The sequence below is a fragment of the Pelmatolapia mariae genome, linkage group LG6, assembly GCF_036321145.2.
Source record: "Pelmatolapia mariae isolate MD_Pm_ZW linkage group LG6, Pm_UMD_F_2, whole genome shotgun sequence".
NCBI lineage: Eukaryota > Metazoa > Chordata > Actinopteri > Cichliformes > Cichlidae > Pelmatolapia > Pelmatolapia mariae.
In genome coordinates this window covers 41,242,672-41,263,588 of record NC_086232.1, presented here as the reverse complement: position 1 = coordinate 41,263,588, position 20,917 = coordinate 41,242,672, and the positions used below count along the sequence as shown (strand labels likewise).

Below are 20,917 nucleotides of genomic sequence, written 5' to 3'. Positions count from 1 at the left end.
TTTACAAATGGCAGAGAAAAGTACAAATAAAAGGTACACAGCTGGCTTTAGTTTGATTTGATATACCCTGCTTTGAATAACAAGCACAAACAGACTTTTTGAAATAATATACATTGTAGCAAATGCAAAAGTTGTTTAACAGATACAGACAGAAAAAAACTCGGGTGATAAAAAGAAAAAAAATCTATGTAGATCAAACTTCTGCTGTGTATATCAAACCTATTTTTAACTAAAAATGCACTTTTCTGTTTTTTGTAACACTGTGTGGTAAGGTGTTTAATACTGTTGACATTTTTCTTTAAGATCACAAACATCTTGAAATATTCTACCTTAGAACAAATATACAAAAACAAGGAGAGCAGAAAAACATCTGGAAATCCATTTGTGTCATTCAGACTTTTTTTTCAAGCAGCGACATAAAATTAAGATTGAGCCAAATTTAGTTCAGCTTATTTGTGCAGCCCTCCACAAAAGTCCCAGTTAAGCTATCTACATATAAAAAAAATATGCTTTGATATTGGTCCATAGCTCTTTGGTAAGCAGGTGTGTAACACTAGGCTGAAGGTGCTGACTCCTCCACACGGACGCTGTTTTAAGGAGAAAATGTGGTGGTGGTCTCAGTTTCAGTAGGCACTGAGCTCCTCCTCCTCCCGCAGGTATACCTAAAGAACCTCTCCTGGCTCATGCAGCCAAACTCTTTCAGTAGTTTCAGGAGGTCATAACGAAACTTTGTACCGACAAAGGCGTAAACAAAGGGGTTCAGGCAGCACCTCAGGAAGGCCAAACTCTGGGTCGTGTCAGTGGCATAGAGGAGGTCGTTTTCGTATTTGCACTCGATCTGTACTCCGCGTGCTGCAACAACTGTGTTCCAAAACAGGACCACATTATAAGGCGTCTGGAAGACCAAGAAGACAGCGACCACAGCGAGAATCACCTTGATGGCCTTATTCCGTTCAAAGCTACGAGCATAGTAAAGGGTCCTGAGGATGCTGCTGTAGCAGAAGGTCATAAACAAGAAAGGAAGGACAAAACCCAAAGCAATCTGAGTTGCCTGGACGGTGATGCGAAGCGGGTCAGAGTTGCTGGAGAAAGGGGTGCAGGTTTTGTTATTGATGGTGGTGTATGCCATTTCTGGCACAGAGAAGATCAGGGCCAACACCCAGACCAAAGCTGATGACAACTTGCTGATAATCACAGCCTGGGAGCGGTGGCGGTGAGCAGAGATTGCTTTGGAGATGGCAAAGTAGCGGTCCACACTGATGAAGGACAGAAACAACATGCTGCTGTAGAAGCTGACCTTATAAATGGTGTATATGGCTTTGCACAGCCCTAGACCCAGCACCCATTCTGCCATGGAGTTGGCTGCCCAAAAGGGGAGGGACAGGGCGAAGAGCAGGTCTGCGAAGGACAAGTTGAGCAGGTACACATCGGTCATGGTCTTGAGTCGCTTGAAGTAGAAATAAGTGAGGATGACGAGCATGTTTCCTCCCAGCCCCAGGAAGCAGGTGATGGAGAAAAGGATGGGCATAAACACGAGGCGGAACTGGCGATTGGAGTCCTTCATACAGAGTTCAGGAAAGTCACTATAATCCATGCTGGAAAAGCTGTAATCTGTGAATGTAGTGGTTGTGTAATTTCCATCGTCGGACAAGCAAGGCTGCAAAAACAGAGCAAAAAACACATGAAAGAAGTAAAATAACCGAGCAGATCACACAAAACTACACCTGCTACCTGCCTTTTGGTACATTGTACTTTTACACCAACCACTTCCTGGGGGGAGGGGGAGCACTTGGTACCACAGGGGAAGACTGCGGTTCGTTAAATACTATTTATCCCAAACATATTTACAGCTGGAAGAAGAGCTTCAGTGAGGTGTTTCTCTTACCTTAGAGGTCATTAACCATACCAGCACAGTCGGCAGAAAGTTCTGGAGAGCTGAAAAACAAATGTAGATAATTTATTTATTTATTTTAGAAATAGGATCTGTGGAGACATGCTTAGTGTTCATATAAACAATGACTTTTCAAGATGCTCAAAAGTTAGTTTTGGACTTCCTCAGCTTCTGTGCGAGGGAGGTTTAGTAGAAAGCCTATATACATGTATTTCTATGCAGATAATACCCAACTTCCAAATCAACTGGTCTTCAAGCCATAAAGGGCTGAATGACCTTTAAATTTCTACTTCTAAATTCAAACAAGGGTGTTATTAGTTTTTAATATTGTATTGGGCCTGGACACCTCAAAAATGGTCTAGTTATTCTGGATTGTATTATTTTTGTCCTTCTGTAAGGAAATGTGTTCGTTAACAATTTCACTATGTGCGTGTGTGTATTTTTGCACATGACTAACAGAATAATCAGTTATGCGAGTTTGCATTGGAGTTACACAAATCCAGCAGATGCGTGCGTGGTACAGATCACATCTTTTGAACTAATCAAGCTATCAAACCCAAAATAAGTGAATTAATTGGTGGTATTAGGGTGATTTCCTTTATAACACACATGAAACGCGTGTTTATTTGTCAGCTTTTAACCCAGAGTGAAATTTGATATTTGGCTTTATTGTCAAGTATTATTAGTATAGCACTGATTAACATTTGAAAGCTCAGGAAGAAACACAAATCCTTTGTCACATTTTTGTCATAGCAGATCTGCTGTGGTGACCAACTGTGAATAAGAGAACAGCTGGTTCTTTGTTTTTCTTCTTCTATTATTGTTACATTGTCTATGTGTGGGATTTTATGCTTGTAAAAAACTCGACAATAACTGTTTTCACTGTTTGACTACAACGACTCTTTATTACTGCTAAACAATCATAGACTGTTTTAAAAGTTTTTCCCCTTCTGGCCTACATCTTTTATCTTTTCTAATCTGTTTTCGGGGCTTTTGATCATCGGGGAAAACTCCTTTCTTTCTTTTTTTTTCTTATGAAAGTTATTTCTGGTACTCACAAATCTGATTAGTGATACTGTTAAGATAAATGAGACTTTTAATAGACTGACATTACTCATATGTTGATAATATTTAAAACTAAAGACAAGTGTTACCAACTGCAGTAAAATCTGCTTCTATTTCCTAATTGTTGATGTAAGTTGTTTTAAATGCTACTAGTGTATTTTTAGTAATTTGGGCTACTTCAAAAATGATACTTTGAGCTGCTCCTTTATTTCCCAAGGGGCTGTCGCAGCGGATGAATCCACATTCGACTTTGCCCAGATTATTACACCAAATGCAACCTTGTGATTTATCTAACCTTGCGACAGACGCATGCTAGAACAAACCATGTAGGGCAATTATTTTATTTTATTTTACCACCAGTAAGCAGTTAACAAGTAGTTGTAAAATTGGTGAATCAAAGTCTCTAGCTTTCAATATTTAAAAAAGCAGCTTTAACACATTAAAAAAATGCAAGTCCATATTAAGTGTTCAATAGTAGATGAAACTGCCACAGCTCTCTGGTAAAAACAGCAGCTATCATTAGTTTTGAAATATAAAACTTGAGATTTAAGAAACACAATCTTTTTGGTATGTATTTTTTTTTGGTCTGCATTCATTCATCACAGCGCACACAAACATCTTTTAACTATGTTTCTAAGCTCTACTCACCTCTGAGAGGAGTCATGTTGACTGACGGTAGTTCACTGTAGGTAAAGCCGCTGCACACGCAGATCTGTCTATTTGATGGTGCTTTCCCTTCATTCTCACTGACAGGTCTCTGAATTTTTTTCCTGATACCACATCACGTGGTAACCACCACATGTGAAGTGAAACCACATGTCACAAAAGTTAACTTCAATTAATGGCGCAGTGATATAATATGAAATATAGATGGAGTTCAAGCTACGATGGTGTGTGCCAGTTGGTGTTCTTTGTTTCTCTCTCCCTAACTCTCTCTCTCTCACACACACACCCCTACCTACCTACTACAACTCTTTATTATTTTTAAAGAGATTATAACCTCTTCAAAATCTTCACTCTACCATGTAACACTACACATATAGAATAGATACACATATAGAATAAAAAGAAAGCACAGGTTTGGTGGTTTTGATCACGTTGAATTATATGTTAACACTACTAGCCAACATTGACATTTCTTTGCACAGCCCTTTGTTCCTTGTATCTAACTGAGAAGTCGTAGGTGTTGATGCGTAAAGCACTGTGAAAATTTCAAATGTTAGTTCAGAGGAACTTGAGTGATTCTGTGCCTAAGGGGTGGCTGAAGTTCAAAGCTACACATTGCAGTCGGCAGATACTAATCTGAGAGCTAACACGTATTTGACCTGATAATAATCAGCATTTGCTTAGAGCTGAATGAAACAGATGACTTCCCTGAATGTTTTGTGTTCATACTGAAAGATAGTTTTGCTTTCACTGACATTTGCTGTTGTTACTGTGACATTCAGGGCTAATGCTGGACATGAGGTGAAACCCTACAGAGGTGCTTTTTTTTTTAAACTCAAGATCTGCACTAGCTTTCTGCACACCTGTCTCTCTGCGGTATTGTGGTTTGTTGCTTTCACTTGAGGCAGTACTAACCACAGTACAAACGTGGCATGTTACAATGCACCGTATCATCTTTCACGTTGAAACCATCAGATCTGTCAATCGGATGGTGATTAGTTTCCAATCTTATGAGGCTGAAACCTTACAAATCATTGCACAAAGATTTAAATCTCCTGCCAGATCTGTGGCATTACTCGAAGCACCTACTGTGTCAGGATCACAGAGGAACAGGATGATGGGTACTGCTGCTATGAAAAACAGGAAGAGGAAATCAGAACAATTCCTTCACATGTTACCCACTTCCCTTACCTGTACTGTGCAAAGGAGAAAATGATATATGCAAGTGCAGTGAGCCATGGTGAAGCTCTTATTTCTGCACCATGAATGTTTTACAGTACTGTCATCAAACGGTACAGTTTTTAAGTAAGGCATTTAAAAGCAGCGTGCAGATGAATTCAAAAATATCTGGTATGTTTGTTTAAAAAAACTAAACAAAAACATCAAAATACTTAATCAGAAATAAACACATACACACCTTCATACAGGTAATTAATGCACAAGAAGTGGCTGCACATGATGAAAGACAAGAATTGACTTTGTTTATATATGGGGGATTCTGCTGTTAAATAATATTATAAAGATTTTATTGCATGTTTTTTGGTATCTGTGGAGCTGAATCAGTCTGTCACAACAAGCTGCCACTTTCTCTCTACTCAATCTGCTCTACTTGTGATTGACAAATCATTAGCCATTAGCTAATGAGCATATCCTTTCTGACTAATTACAAATGGAAATGACAGAATGACCTTTTTAATAATACAAAAAACTAAAGTTCCTAAACAGTTCAGAGGACATAGATCAGGAGAGCTGAGTTCCCTTTTTCTATAAATTTCTGTATAACCTGATGTCCTTTTTTTTTTTTTTTTGCCACCACAGTCCCAGCAGCCCCTCCACCTCCTGGTCGTCAGAAAGAATGCAGGTTTAAGCCACTTCAATCAGTCAACCAATCGTTTATACTGGAGAGAGTAAGTACAAGAGAAAGGATTACTGTTAACTTTGAACTGTGAAGAGATAGCAGAGTATAAAAGAAAATAAAAAATATGGAGCTGAAAATGAGCAGAGGAGGCTCTCTTTAATGATAAATGACAAATTGGGCTGTTTTACTAGCTCAATACAGCTGAAGCCCAAATGTACACTGAAGCATAATAACAAATCCCAGCAGCAGCCAGTGATATCCTCAGCCTTCTAGCACAGCGGTCCCCCGCCACGGACCGGCCTTTAAGGTGTCGCGGATAAATACAACAAAATAAAATGATACGACCAAGACAAAAACTGTGGTATTTTGTAAATATAATAATAAACGTGAATTCACTTTGTAATTGTGTAACTTTATTAGCAGCGTCCTCCTGAAATGTGCCAACAACATTGAGAGTAACATCCTCCTCTCTGGTCGCTATGGTAACGCATAAATATTTCTTTCAAAATAAGAAACAACTACAACACGGGTAAAGACCGTGTTAAAAACGTGATTAAAAAACCCTGGAAACCATGAATTTCACACCCGAGCCTCAATTCTCATGGCCCGGTGCCAAACCACTCACGGACCAGTTGGGGGCCGCTGTTGTAGCAGATGTACCTACGGTATGAATTTCAAAATCCTGTGTTGCTTTCCCAAAAAGTTGATTCAACTTACCTGAATGACTGAGCATGCATCAAGACCTCTGTTGCTTTGTTCTCAAGTTATTGCATTAACAAGATTTTCAGAAAACTTGACCTCTGACCTTTAGGCCACGGTCATTGAGATTGAAAATTGTCCGAGATTTTTAGCAGATACCCCCATGGTATCAAAAGTCCTACTATGCTTCGTTCTGGAGTTATCCTTGACAACCTCGGGTGTGGATGCGCCTGCCCGGCAGGGAGACGACAGAGCCTCAACAACCTTTTGTGGCCGAGGGGTAAAAATGAAGCGAGCGGTTTCCTTCAGGGTAGAAAAGTTTTATTGGTATAAATATGCAAAAGGAAATTCATTTTAAGACTGCATGTTTATGAATGTTCTTCAAGCTCTTTTTATGAAAATCCATGTTTAAGCAAACCTCGTTACACTGTGTACACAATTACGGTACATTTAAAGGCTTTCCGTTGAAAACCACAATAATGATCTTAACACACAAATGTTCTAAGCATACTGCTTTTGATTTGATTGACAGCAAGCAAACTTGAGAACACTGGTAGTTGAGCATTGTACAGCATTGATGATCATGTGATATACTCACGGATGGACTGGGCCGGCCCCAGGACAACCGATACACAAATATAATTTTAAAAAAAGCTGATAATAAATAACAAAAATAGCTACTACTAAATGACTACGAACTCCTGAGACAATACTGCCACTGTAATACTGATACAGAGAGTAAACAAATATTCTCCTGCCGAGGAGATGGTCACTTGGCTCCACTCTTTACAACTCATTTTAAAAAACATGCAAAAACAACAAGAAAAGCAACAATGACACAACAATACAAAGTTCAATATAACACTGAGCAATGTTTGTTTTGTGTGACGGTCGAATTGCGACAGTCAGGATTCTGCCAAAGAGAGTGCTAAAGATATGTTTCAGTATGTGCTGAAGAGGGCGTGTATGAGTTCTTCCAAATGGCAACGCAGTCTGTGGAGAAAATATAGTGCTTTCACATGGGCTTCTGTGGCACATTTAGCAGCCATTGATTTTATCATTGCTTTGTCGGCTTCAAGTGCAGGTTTTTTTTTTTTTTCTTTTCATTTTTTTTTTTTTCAGAGTGTGTCTGCGAGCCTTAGTGTTCGAACTCGGCCTCAGGCTTGTTAAACATCGAGCCCATCTGAATGCTCTTCATATGCTTTGACAACTGAGATGACACTGTGCAATATCTGTAATCGTCAGAGTGCAGCAGCCCGGCCAGCAGCCTGACAGTTCACACGCAGCCCGCTGCCGGACTCAGTGGGCTGCTCGCGCCCTGCTGGGCCCCTCTGATGGCTCGCTAGTCGTGGCGTCTTCCGTTTGAGCGGAGGTGGTTTCTGAACCCGTGTTGCTGTCGCTGGTTCCCTCCTCCATGGCTCCCTCTGGGACGCTCTCTTTGTCCTCTGACGCCCCCTCTTCGCTGCCGGGGTGGGCCTCAAGTTCCTCTGAGGTCTTTGGCTTCCCTGAATCAAAGAAATGTATTTGTTGTTATTAAGTCGATCTTCCAACTGTTGGCATTTTCGGGGCAGGGATGGCATTTCCAATCACAGTTCACATATTTTCATATTGAAGGGAGGCTCATGAATGAAGGTAGCAGTTTTCAGTGGTGTAGCAGGAAGGGCGAAGCTGTTGGTGCAGAACTTGATCAAGGAACTGTTACACTGTTGTTTGCTACTAAAATACACCAAGACAGTGAACCCAGGCGGAACCAAAGGAAACTCTGAGAGATCTGACGTCAGCAGTGCTTGTTAAAAACTCGTGAAGGTAAAAAGTCAATGTGAAACACTTGTTTGACGACCTTAAAGCAGATTTTTGTTTGCTTGGCACAGAGACGGTGCAGCTGAATGAGCAAAGGGCACAGCTGTCTGAACACATACAAAATGCATGTTTGCCTTGCTTTAAGCCTCTGAGATTACTTGTAAACTTTGCAGCAGGATGAAGGATGCTGTCCCTCTCTCACAGCATTACATCACCGCTTTTATTTTCAGGCTTCAGTTACTAGAAGTAAGCCACGAAAGCAGACACACCCATGCTTTTACTAGCATATACACTTTGTGACAATATATAAAGGATACATGTGTATATATATCATACTGTTGATAGACTCAAGCTACACCATCGTGGACTGCAGGAGGTGATGGTGGTCCCTGCAGCTCAGTGTACTGGTTGGACTGACCTACCAATTCGAACCATGACTAGCTGCAGTTCAAAACAGAGCCACATGAGTTTAGGGATAGATGGCTGCATATCTTATTGCCGTGGACAGGACTGAGCTTTCAAAATAAGATTGAGAAGTCTGAAAAAGTCTAAATATATGAAACACAGAATATAAACGTGTTATTAAACCGGGCTATTAAACCACAGATTAAGCTGCTGGACCATGACTAGTGTCCAGTGTTGCTCACCTGGTGCGTCCGTAGTGCTGGATTCGGTCTCCTCGCCTTCCTTGTTGCTGCCTTCGCTCAGAGAGTTTTGCTGGGGCTTGTTGCCATGTGTTGCGCAAATGTGTTTGTCTTCCTCTGCCAGCACGCAGGTCGGGGCCTCTCTTGCACCTCGATCTCCTGCATCCTTCTCACGTTCTGCCATCCGTTTGCGGGCTGCTTCTTCTGCTGCAGCAATCTCTGCAGAAATCTTCTCCATGTCCACTTCCACCTTCATGCAGCACAACTGAAAACAACAAACAGCAAATGTGGAATAAATAAGTTATTTTTGAAACCTCTGACTGTTTTCTCAGAACTGTAAAGACAAACTTAATTTTCTTTTTGGAAACCACAAACGCATCAAAACAGTTTTATCTCTGCTATAAACCACACAACGCTGCCAGATCTCTCTGTCACACACACACACAGGCAAAACAACAGTACTTGACATTCATTACACACTCTCTAACACGCTCTTCAGGGTATTTAAATCAGGACTTTCCAACCTCATGTGGCTGTCCTCCACCCACCACCCTTTTCAGCGTTGTTTATTTTACAAAGTGATGTACTTATGATGGTGGCAGAGAAGCAGAACAGTGCATGTAGTAAATCGTAGTTTTAAACATGTTTCATATGTTTCTGTAGTATGACTCAAGTAAATGAGGAATGTAAAGGTGGCTACTTTCATGAATAAATCATAGCACAAGTCATACAAGGCTCGCACTAAACACCACTACTTTCATGCCGTGCACAAAAACACACTCTATGACCTTTATTCAAACTGCATCTGAAATTATTAATTTGTGTCTTTCTCCTCTTCCCACCCCCTACCCCTCAGACGGTTTCCATCCATTGCTTCCTGTGCACCCTGAACGTGCTTCATCAACGTGATTAGCGACGCCTGAATTTTGCGCTACCATGCATAAAATATAACACCTGTACCACTGTGTTAAACGTCCAGCTCATGTGGTTAGCTTTGTGCATCACTTTGCAAAATGTCTTTAGTCAATTGTATTTGTTTCTTCAAAAACATCATATAAGATGTACAGGTTGCTTTAAATTCAAGTGAAAAAACTGGTTGATTCAGTAAATGGTGCAGGAAGGTTAAATATGACTCAGAATGGGAGTTGAAAGGTTAGTTAACTAAACCTGAAAGCTTTTGAGCAAAATGAAATAAAGATAATAACTACACTTTGACAAAAACTGAAACACTGTGTTTAAAAACTAAAAAACAATCTTGAGGCGCTTTCCTTGGTTTTAGTCTTTTAGGACGTCAGCCGCGACACAAAATGTGTTTTGTTTATTTTGAACTTCTTCAATCATAACTTGTGGAATTAAAAAAAAAAAAAAAGGTTTTATTTCTGTTTCGTTCTGACTGGAAAATACAAGCCTGTGATGGTTGTGGTTTTAACAAGTCTGTGCAGGATAAATAAAATTACAGCTTGTTAGAAAGTACACGGATCAGGTCACAGAGCCTTTGGTGCAGATGTTTTGACACTCAGGATGTTGACTGTATTCACAAAGTGTTGTGTTTGTACTGTAATCTGTATCCTGAATTCCTGTTATCTTGCCTCGGACATACCTCCTTTATATTCTAATACTTGTAAAGCTTAAACTGGTGAAAACTAAACACACTCGCTCTAAACAAAATAAGAAAGAACAAAACAGAAACAATAAGTTACTGGAAAATATGACCAGTATAACTCTGGTGTTAACATGTTTGTGCATGCTGAATGTGATGTCACAGCTGTCTAGGGAGCACCTACAGCAGGTCTGTCAACGTAAGGGCTTGTTCTGTCTTTAACAAGCTCTGTAAAATATAAATGGCGCCACCTGTTGTGCACACCGGGCACTGCAGCCCATTGCACAAAATAACAGTTATAATGGAGGCTACAAATTGTGAATGATGACAGCTATATGATTGCCAGAACATGTGGATGGAGTTAGCTGCAGCTTGGGCCTGCGTGGCAGATGGAGAAAGGCCCATAACCAGAGCTGCAAACGTCACGCAAAGTGAAGCTTGCGTGCAAGTAGGCAATGACCGAGTTCAATGTAAAAGACGCCGTACCCTTTTGAGCTCGTTTGTGAACGACTCTGTGGCGTCGATGAATTTTCTCTTCTTGTCCTGATGGCGGTCTTCAATCTGAAGCAACTCTGCCTCCAGTTTTCTCTGGGAAACGAGACACGCAGGCACCACAGTTAGGAATTAACGAGCTGATAAAAACAGAGCTGTCAGTGAGCGTTTAAACATCCCAGTTTGATCCTACCTGATGAACCATCAGGGACTGGACCTGCCGTTTGAGGACCTGCATGCGAGCGGTCGTGACGACGGATCGCACGTCGGGGACGACGCTCTCGCTGAGGATCTCGCTGATCAGACGGTGGTTGCGTTGGAAACGAGCCGCGGCCAAGTGCTTTATAGAAAACCCGTCGTCGTAATCTGAAGACAAGAAACTCATCTGAGTTGTTGCCGTACACGTTTATGGGCCTTTCAGAAAGCAAAGCAAAAGAGGCTTCAGCAAAAAACCAGCTTAAACAATACAAACAGAATCATGCAAACATGTATGAAGACGGCGTAAACATACGGAGGATATGGCTCAATATTTATACAGAGTTAGAGCTAAGTATATGCCATTATGTCCAAACACATCCCTAAGCAAAGTAGGTGAATGGCACAGTCAGCCAATTATAACCCACAGTATGTGGACAGATGTTTTAAGTCGTACTCTGCAATTTACATTCATCAGTAAATGTTCCTCTGTGTTGTCTTGTAAGTACAGGACGACTGTGCATTAAGGTAAAAACCTATAAACAGAGCCTGAAGAAAATATTCATGCTAAATTACCCTGTTGTACCACTGATTTGGGAATGTATTCCCAATAAATGCACAGAAATCCTGAAAGCATCTTTGACACCGATTACAGCTTTGACTTTGCCCGTGAACCGTCGTTTCTATTCGCTCAATTTCAATTTCAAGTTTTATTGTCATGTACAGATAAGCAGTTAAGCAACATTTACCCATAATGAAAATCTTTGGCTCGTGCTCCTCAGCTTTACATGAGCATATAGAAAGTGTGCAATTATATTAAGAAGAAAATAACAGAAAAATAGCAGTAAAAATAATAATGATAAAAGAGAAAAAGAGAGAAGTATTAAATATTTAGAGAATTTAAGACAAGTTGTTATTTACAGTTTGTGCAAAACTGTGCAATGAGCATTTAAGTGGCATTTGTTGAAGTGACAGTGTGTAGAGTCCTGTAATTGTAGTGAGTGTGTAATAGTGTGTATAAGATGTTTAAGTGCAGGCTAAGATGTCAGTGCAGCAGTGTATGTGCACGGCTTTGCTCAGCCACCTAAGAGATTTTCATTAGAAATTAAAACCTATCCCAAGACCGTGCTGTATGCAAAACATTTTCTCTATATGAGCACGGCGAGTGATTTATGGGCACAGATAAGCAGAAATTAACCATAAATGTCACAAAGCTTTCACAAGTTCACGCTGACTGATACAGTAACTTATGTATTCAGTGCTCAGCAATTAACAAACTGTGGTTGTGTGGGGAAATTTATATTAGACCACAAACTGTTGAGTTGTACATAGACCTCCAGGTGGAAAACGCTTTGAAAAGTTTTCTGACATTTAAAATGTGTTTTTTAATCAGATTTGACTGTTTCCCACTAAGCACACAATTAAATTAATTTTTGAATAATGCGTTAAAATTAATGATGTCTGTTGACTGGCAAGACTTGTTCCTAGAAAGGTTTTGAGATGACGTGCGTGACCAGCCAAGCTTTGCTAGTCAGCACCACAAATATTAAGTAGTTAAACTAATTATTAAGTTAGTTAAATAGTTAACACTGATGGATTAATAATACAGTCAGGGTGTAACCTGCCTTTTACCCTGTCAGCTGTGACAGTCTCATCCCCTGTGATCGTAGGTTCGATCAGCAGCCAAGAAAAGAAAATGGATTGATGGGTAGTTAACAATTAACTGTAATATGTCACACAACCTGGCACAACGTGACACATACATTTAGCAGGACTTGAAATTTGGTCGAGTGAAACAGCGTTTTTACAGGACTCTATGGAATCCACCGACTCCTTCCACAGAAAGTAAGAGCGTAAAGTGGTAGCCAGGTTCCTCTAATCATGCACCTGATGAACTGATCGTAATCGACTGTAACCACCACTGGAAGTTTGCTGGTCTGGAGCATTCAGGTGTGTGTTCAGAATCTTCCCAGGGGTCGACTTCCCAGCAAATTCACCCCAGGTTCAGACTAGAGTTAGCCAATTAATCGAAAACTAATCAAAACCAACATTCAGAAACTCTAATCAACATAATCTCACTCACATCTGTTATTTTGCTTTGTTTTTTAATTTGTTGATGTTTAATACTCCCCCGTTTAAAACATAGTGTGCTGTCACATGACTGCCACATCAAGTCTACAACACAGAAAATAAAATGCATGAAAAATAGTTTCAGCAGCCAAAGTTAAGACCACCAATCTGCTACCACAGCTCCAACACCATCGTATTAGCAAAAATAAAAAATCTCAGCTTTAGTAGCATATTTATAGTACAAACCTAGTGAACTATGAGCGGAGGAGAAAATTTATAGTGTGTAGTAGTAATAGTAACAATCATCATCGTATGTACATGTACATCCATCTACGTCGACATCTGCAAACCTCACTTGTCTTCACTTACTTATTTTTGTACTTATTTATCTTCCATTATTTTTTATCCTCATTTGTCTTTATTTATCTTGTTCTTTTAACCCTTACCCAAATTGGCATTTGTGTATGGACAGCAAGAAGGAAGAATTTCACTGCACAGAGAAATGCTATGTCTTCTGTACATATGGCAATAAACGCTTTGAATCTTGAATCTTTGAATCTAATCATAATAATCGTAGTGCAATTAGAAAAAGACTGAACAAGTATGGCTTGTTTGGTAGAGTCCTCGGGAGAATGCCTTTTCCCTCCAAAGAACATAGCAGCATGGCTTAAGTTTGTAAAGTTGCATCTGAACAAACCACAAGACATAATAATAATGAGACCAAAGTGGAGACGTTTGATCAGATTGCACAGCACCACCACAACTCCTCATACTGTCAGCATGATGGTAGGGGGCTGATGATTTGGGCTTGTTTTTGCAGCCACAGGACCAGACCTCAAAAAATTCTTGAGTCAAACGTGAGGACATCTGTGTGAAAGCTAAAGCTTGGCCCGATTTCAGCCACTAAACAGGAAGTAAATCCCAAGTCCAGCAGCAAATCTGCAACAGAATGACTGAAATAGAATGAAGATGCAATGTGGTGGTCCCAGTCTAAGTCCAGAGCTCAACCTGATCATAATCCTGTGCATTAACCAGTGCCCACAAACTTGAATGAACTGAAGCAAAGCTGTAAAGAAACTCTGCCAGAATTGCTCTACAACAATGTGAGACGATGATAAAGTCACAGTTTTCACGTGATGTATGATTATACATTGGAAGTTATTGAAGGCTCTTAATATAAGCATCTTAAATCCCTCGCCCTGCCGTCGGACAGAGTCCAGCTTCAACATCTTAAACTGCAGCTTGAAGCAGTCGTTCTTGTTCTGCTCTGGAAATCCGCTGCGAGAACGATGGCCCCACAAACCAGGCCTTGCAGCAGGTGGAGAGCTGGTGCTGTTGAGCTCACAGAGGCTTCAGAGAAGAGCAGGGACTACTGTCACAAACTGCAGTCAGAGACGGGGATGTTTGAGGAACCTACTGTTTGTGGTAATTTCTTATTTGAAGGGACTAAACTTTATTACAGAAACAAATACAGTGCAATTCTGCTGGAAACAGTGTATTTTTATACTCCATATACATGTTTAAAAAGAGATCCATTTACTCTTACCCGTTAACAACAATCCACCTGTGTATTCGCCATTTTTCCATTTAGCAGACTTGCTTTTGACTTTGTTGTGGCAAGCTTCACCCTTGCTCACTGGGTATCACCTGAGGTTGCTGGTGCTGTGCACCTCTGTGTGCACCTTTTGAAACTTTCCAGAGAGCAGAAATGAATGTCGTTTGCCACATAGGTGCTCAAGACACAAAAACAGGAAACCATTACCACTCCGAATGCCGTGTGAGAGTATTAAGCTTCTCTATGATCACAAATTACGTCTCACTAATGTGTGGGATATTTCTCAAAAGGTAAGGTCACCACGTTGAACACTGTTTCAGGTTATTTTCTAGGACAGTCAAACCACAGCACCTCAAAAATACCCATTTTAATGTTCATAAACAATGCAACAAACTGATATGTCTAGAGTTTAGAGTAGAAGTGCACGAAGACTTTAATAAAGAGTGATCTCTGTTCTCTCCACCCGGAGAGCTAAATCTTATTTAATCGTTGCTGTACGTGCAGTTTGTTAAGAACAAAGCCCACTGGGATACCAGCTTTGACATTTTTATGGTCTGGGGTGTTTCTAAATAGCAACTGTTTTATCTGTAGTTTTCCTGTGCATCATTATCGTCTACTGTAACCCAGCCAGACCCCAGACAAGCATCATTTCCTTGAGGTGGGTGTAACTCAAACGTCTTCTTCTGGCTTCTGTCTAACATGGTGTGTGTGTGTGCATGCATCAGTCAGGCTTAACAACAGAGCAAAGAATGTAAATTTTGCAATTATGTCTTAGCCATTGCCAAAAATACCTACAAAATGTAAACACGTGTGCAAAACAAAGAAAAATTTTGGTCCCAGGCTGGAAGCTTGAAAGCAGAAATGGCGTTTCAAAGGTACCATTACCAAAGATGTTAATGGTTGTAGCGCTATAGGAGGAGGGGGGGAAAGATAACACATTCTCTGGGTGTGCGCGCTCGCAATGCTGTGTGGTCGTGCTACAATAATTACAACTCTGTGGCAGTGCTCTAAAGAGCCCAGGGGGCCTTACCATCTGGATCATCTGCTGGCTGAATACTCATGTAAGGCTCATCCTTGTCCAGCCTGGACTGCCTCTGGCGACTCTCCTCTTCCAGAGCTGCCTCGGCCCGGCTTTTTGCGTTTACGTAGGCCAGGTAGGCTGGCGAGTTGTGATAGGCCTTCATGCTCTCATTATACTCAATCTACAGTGGAAAAGATGAAGGAATGACAAGGAAACAGAGAAGGCAAGCAGACACAACAATGTGGACCCTTGTATCTATCGTCTAGGACAAGGTGAGGAAAGAGGTTCACTCAGGAAGGAATGATGACTGGAGGGACCCACAGCTAGCAGGGACACATCTACTGGTCATCCATCAGGAAAAACCCCATAAACACCCCTTGTAAAACAACCAACCTTCTCTGCTTCGTAGTCATTCAAATAATCCTGTTTCTCCTCATCAGTGAGGTCCCTCCACATGCCACCGATTATCTTCCCAATTTCCCATAGCTTCAGATCAGGATTGGAGGCTTTTACTTGATCCCAAACCTGGTGATGAGAACCAGACATGGGTGTGGGGTTGGGTTGGGTTGGAGGGGTTATAGGTGGTTATCTCTTTGCAGAGAGGTCACAAACCAGAGGAGGCCGTGTGCTTTAAACTGCATTTCCAAGCTCAGAAATCCCACTATGTGATGTAGACAGTTCTAAGTAATTCCTGGCTTAATCTGGCTTCACACCTACCTCGATAAACAACTACCAAGACAAAATGTACATCTTACTATGCAAACTATGTTCAAATCAAAGCATCCCTCTCTTCCAGCTGAGCACATGATGATGCAAAAGGGAGCAGTTAAACACTGTACCTACCTTGCGACTGTATCTCATATATGGCATCAGTGGCTTATCGGGTGGCTTGGGTGGCTTTGGGATATTTATTCCAGAGGAATTCTGGTAAAGAAAGGAAAAAGAGTCACCTTGAGATACGCCTGCTCTGCAGTGACGAGACATCCACAGAAACACTATAGCTAAGCTAGGCTGAAGCTTCTGACGCTACAAGCAGTTGATTATGTTCAGGTTTAGACACAAGATCCATTAAAGGAGTTTCTTATCATTTAACTTGATTGCATTGAAGACAGTTTGAAGGTATAAACAAGAAGAAGAAACCCCACAGAGTGCACTGCAACAACGCAGACTGTGGGGGGAAAAAAATCAAATAGAAAAATCTCACTTAAGCTGAGATTTGCCCAGTGCAAGACATAATGCCATTATCAGAGGCAGCCAACCACAGCTTGCATGCAGCGACTAAATTACTGCTCAGCAGCCAGAGCCATGCCGAGCAGCAAAGTCTTTAATGCCATGGCAACATGATGGCATGGGTTACTTAACATGGCTGTCAGAAATGCAGACTTTGAAAGGCAGGTGGGATTTGAATAGACACAGATGGACTCTTAGCAGGTCTGCAGTATGATGGAGGCAGCAGAGGGAGTTTGGGATGGTATGCATCATTTCTGATTCGGTCTCAGTACTGGAATGAGTTTCTACTGTAGGAAAGCAAAATTATGTCTAATCTGATTTACTCAAAACAAAGAAAAGTCAGTCTTATAGCTTGCAAAGGCCTCATCTGCAGGGTCTTCATTTCACTAGAGCAAGCTTTTCTGAAAGTCAGATGTTCTGGTCTGCCTTATACTTTCAGTCACTGCCTTTATTTATTTGTTTTGTTCTTCTATGTTAATAGTCATACCGTTACCCGACTGTTGCTGCTTTGGCTCCCTCCCAGTCTGTAGTTGTTGTAGGCCAGATGGCTGTATGGGTTGTACCCCACAAACCCGGTGGTGTTGGGCATTTGCTGATGGAAACAAATGAGACAGAAACACGAATGAGAAATGACATAAAAGAAGAAGAGGGGAAAGCCCAAGACAACGAAAAAATAATAAAGAAACCAATGAAAGAAGCTGGGAAAATGCAAAAATAAAGAAACTTGCATTCATGTTGGTGCTATAGGAAAATACAGCAGTGGTGTGTCAGCACATCGTTCTGTGACTTAACAAAATCAAGCACAAACTGTACTAAAGGTCCTTGGTGTAATTTGCTGGGGGAGATTTCTTCCCTTCTGGTCTCCATAATTTTGCCTCTCCTGAATTAGTTTTATTCCCAGTAGGAATAAAGTTTATCCCCTTCCCAAAGTGATTAATGCTACTTTAACAACAGATACATCTCAAATAAAATTGTGAGACCATCTGTAATGCAAACGACAGTAAAATCAGAAACAGACTTTCACTGTTGAGCCTGGTGCCGTTCCATATCTGCCTTGATCTATGCGTGGCTTTTTAGTCTGCCAACAAGCACTAACAGGCTGAAAATTACGGCTAGTAAAATATAAAAAATGAAGGATTCAGAGCAGCAGACTCTGATAGGTCCTCCCAAAAGAAATCTTTTACTCCTGAAGCATAAATTAGAGTACTTTGTTGAATTTCTGCCATATTAGGCAACTGGGCAAAATTCATTTAAAGTTAAATCTGTTTAAAAAAACAAACAAACATTTTTTTAAAGTAACTGTGTTAAGATTGTTTTTGCCAATAAGCCTATTATTATTATATGAGATTATTTTTTGTATAAAACAGGCCAAACGCTGCAAATGTTAAATTGCATTTATCTGGTAGAACTGTTGCTGAAAGTATCACATGAGGACATCTTGGGGAAAAAAATGTCATCAGGAAAGCTACATGAGCCTAGCACTAATATTCTGGTTTTATTTGTGTGACTGAAAAAACCCAATCAGGACCCTTCTTCAGTTTCTCCTCATCAAAACTTAAAACATATTCAATGAGGTATTAAAACTAAAACTGATGTCTGGGGGTGATGCTGTGTTCCTCTATGTTGCTTTCTTTTTCGATGCAATTATATTTTGGATGCAATCATTTTATTGCATATGTGTGAGCTGGATCCTAACTAAATGTGGAGCAAAGAGTAAGTTTGTGTGGGAGAACAGGGGAAGGTGGATCTAATGCTGAGAGGTAGTCAGAAATATCAAAGTACACAGAAACTACACAGGTTACGGCAATCACGTGAAAGCCAAATACATGTTTTATTTGAATGCAACATGTATAAACGAAGCTAAAATGAGATTTTATGATCGTTCATGATGGTGTTTGTACACTCATGTAGCTCTATTTGCACTTTGGCTCCTTGGATTTCAGTAGAGATGCAGCTATAGGTCATCTCTTTCTGAGCCACACACGTTTTGTGTAGGACGCTGTGTGAATATCAATGAATCAGTTATTATGATCCAATACAATCAATATCACCTATACGATTCTACTTAATGAGTACTTTTACTTTAAGATGTACTCTGATACTAAATCTTTTTTATTAATTAATTATTAGTTTTAGTTATTCTTCATTCACTCTTTCAGTGCCACTTTTCGTGCATTGCTTTCTTTTGGCTAAGTCTAAAAAAAATAAAATATGCTCTATATTTGTCACTGCACCTGAGCGACTACAAGGCCCTGACAAAACATGCAAATCTGCTATAAATCCCACATACCACTTGAAAGTCTTTCCCAGTGTTTTTTAAACTGCATTTATTTCTGATCAATGATTCTGATTTCCTCCAGTACCTCAAAACAAAATAAAAATCTCCATTTTGTGTGACGTAAAACACCCAGGGGGTGGCTGGAGTTGGGGCTGAAACAGAATGAAAGGTTTTAAATAAAAACCCATGGGTGTGGATGTATATTTGAGAATACTTACAGTTGTAGGGGCAGGGGGAGGTGGAGGGGCATAGGATGGTCTCTCTGTTTCGGGAAAGAAATTAATAATAATAAAAAAAATGAGAATCAGTCCTGTCCAATCCTCTAACTTCCACAACTTCCACATTTGCTATGACAGTCTTGGGTCTTGTCATCTTGTCATATCACTTCGCATGGATAAACTGAAACACCGGGTCTGATGCATTTAGATACCATCACCTACAAAGAGCCTGACTATAATTAACTGTTTCAAACACTCCCAGTGTCTTACTTGACATTTCTGCAGTGAGGAGGATGAATCAGTCTGTTCCAGTCATTGGATCTGCAATAAACACATTTATGAGGAGGATAACATTATATATCCCAGTGATTAGATGGGAGATTCAAACATAGCGTAAAACAAAGAGATGCTGATGGTGATTCAGGCAACAAGGCAGGCTAACGTCCACTAGCATCAACGTTAGCTCAAAGCTAACTTAATAAGCGGAATATCTATGGGGCAAATTCACTGTGTCACAATGTAAATAGCATCAATAACCGTGCTATGTGATTATGAAAGTGTGAATATGATGATGGGTGAAGAGCGTAATTCGCAGACGTTAGACTCGTCAATGTTCATCCTACAAACGACCTATAACGTAACTAGCAAGTCGCTAGCTAGCTAAATCTTTTGCTGTTAGGTTAGCCTGTCTGCGGCAAAAGTCAACCTCAAGTTTAATTTACGGTTGTGAACTGACTTTAAATGTGGCTGATAAATTCCTAACGTTGTGATAGCTGACATTTCTTGTAGTTCGCTTGGCCCATAAGTTCGTTTGCTCTAAATAACCAGCCGGTTGACGTCTAAGTAGCTGAATAGCTGGTAGCTAAAGGAATGAGAATGACACCTATGATTATTATTAGCATGCAGCGTTAGGCAAAGCCGACATGTCTACAGTTATTTGAAATTCCCACGTAATCTGCAAGCATGAATACTAAAGGGCAAAAAACTCACCCTAAAACCTTTAGTCCCCACCACTGTGTGCAGGTTGTGGCTTTGACAGGGTAGGCTAACCACCTAGCTTAGTAATACAGTTCCCACAATAAACCAGTGAAATGGGGTCCACTCGTATGATTCCTGCAGAATCTTCTAGAACTGCACCCCCACCCTCTCCTTATTACAGCTGTGCCTCGGCTCGATGCTGATGCTCATCGCTCTCTGCTGTCACCGCTGCAGCAGTGACAGCAGAGACGTTTCTCCTCCAGCATTCAGAAGGAAAAAAGACATATGGCAACAACAGAGCTGCTGAGTGGGATTTCACATTTTCCCTGCGTGGCTTTAGATTTAAGCTGCAGATGTGCAACGTTGTAGCGTGATGCCGTTTGCTCCCGGATTGTGAAAAGCTGACCTGCATTGTCACCCCTGACTGCAAAACGCATCATGTCAAAAATCAGCCAGGTCAGTGCAGATGCTCTGCAGCCATCACCTGTGGAAAGCATATATTATTTCCATTTTAAGGCAGTAAGCTCATTTTTCTTGCAATATAGGGGAAAATCAGGAATGATTTCTTATGTCACCATACCATAAGCTGCATTATGGATGCTTCACAGGCTTGTGAGCTTTTGATAAACTCAAGGTTGCCCCATTCACTGCTCCCCT

General features: G+C 40.7%; 2 protein-coding genes across 3 annotated transcripts; both read right to left on the bottom strand.

Moving 5' to 3' along the window:
• On the bottom strand, nt 1–3,701 carry ccr7 (chemokine (C-C motif) receptor 7). Its single transcript, XM_063475547.1, has 3 exons — nt 3,605–3,701; nt 1,886–1,935; nt 1–1,657 (listed from the first exon to the last, which is right to left on the bottom strand). The coding sequence occupies exons 1-3, from the start codon at nt 3,618–3,620 to the stop codon at nt 593–595; spliced, it is 1,131 nt and encodes a 376-aa protein (XP_063331617.1). The 5' UTR covers nt 3,621–3,701; the 3' UTR covers nt 1–592.
• A 2,790-nt stretch (nt 3,702–6,491) lies between these two features.
• LOC134629561 (SWI/SNF-related matrix-associated actin-dependent regulator of chromatin subfamily E member 1-like) lies at nt 6,492–20,574 on the bottom strand. 2 transcript variants are annotated; one of them, XM_063476976.1, is made up of 11 exons: nt 20,273–20,574; nt 19,553–19,603; nt 19,283–19,326; nt 17,274–17,378; nt 16,400–16,480; nt 15,950–16,081; nt 15,566–15,737; nt 10,909–11,081; nt 10,710–10,811; nt 8,627–8,888; nt 6,492–7,684 (listed from the first exon to the last, which is right to left on the bottom strand). In XM_063476976.1, the coding sequence occupies exons 2-11, from the start codon at nt 19,557–19,559 to the stop codon at nt 7,479–7,481; spliced, it is 1,284 nt and encodes a 427-aa protein (XP_063333046.1). In that variant the 5' UTR covers nt 19,560–19,603; nt 20,273–20,574; the 3' UTR covers nt 6,492–7,478. The 2 variants fall into 2 exon arrangements, with proteins under 2 accessions (XP_063333046.1, XP_063333047.1); XM_063476977.1 differs by having other exon boundaries at nt 17,280–17,378.
• Nucleotides 20,575–20,917: the final 343 nt, after the last annotated feature.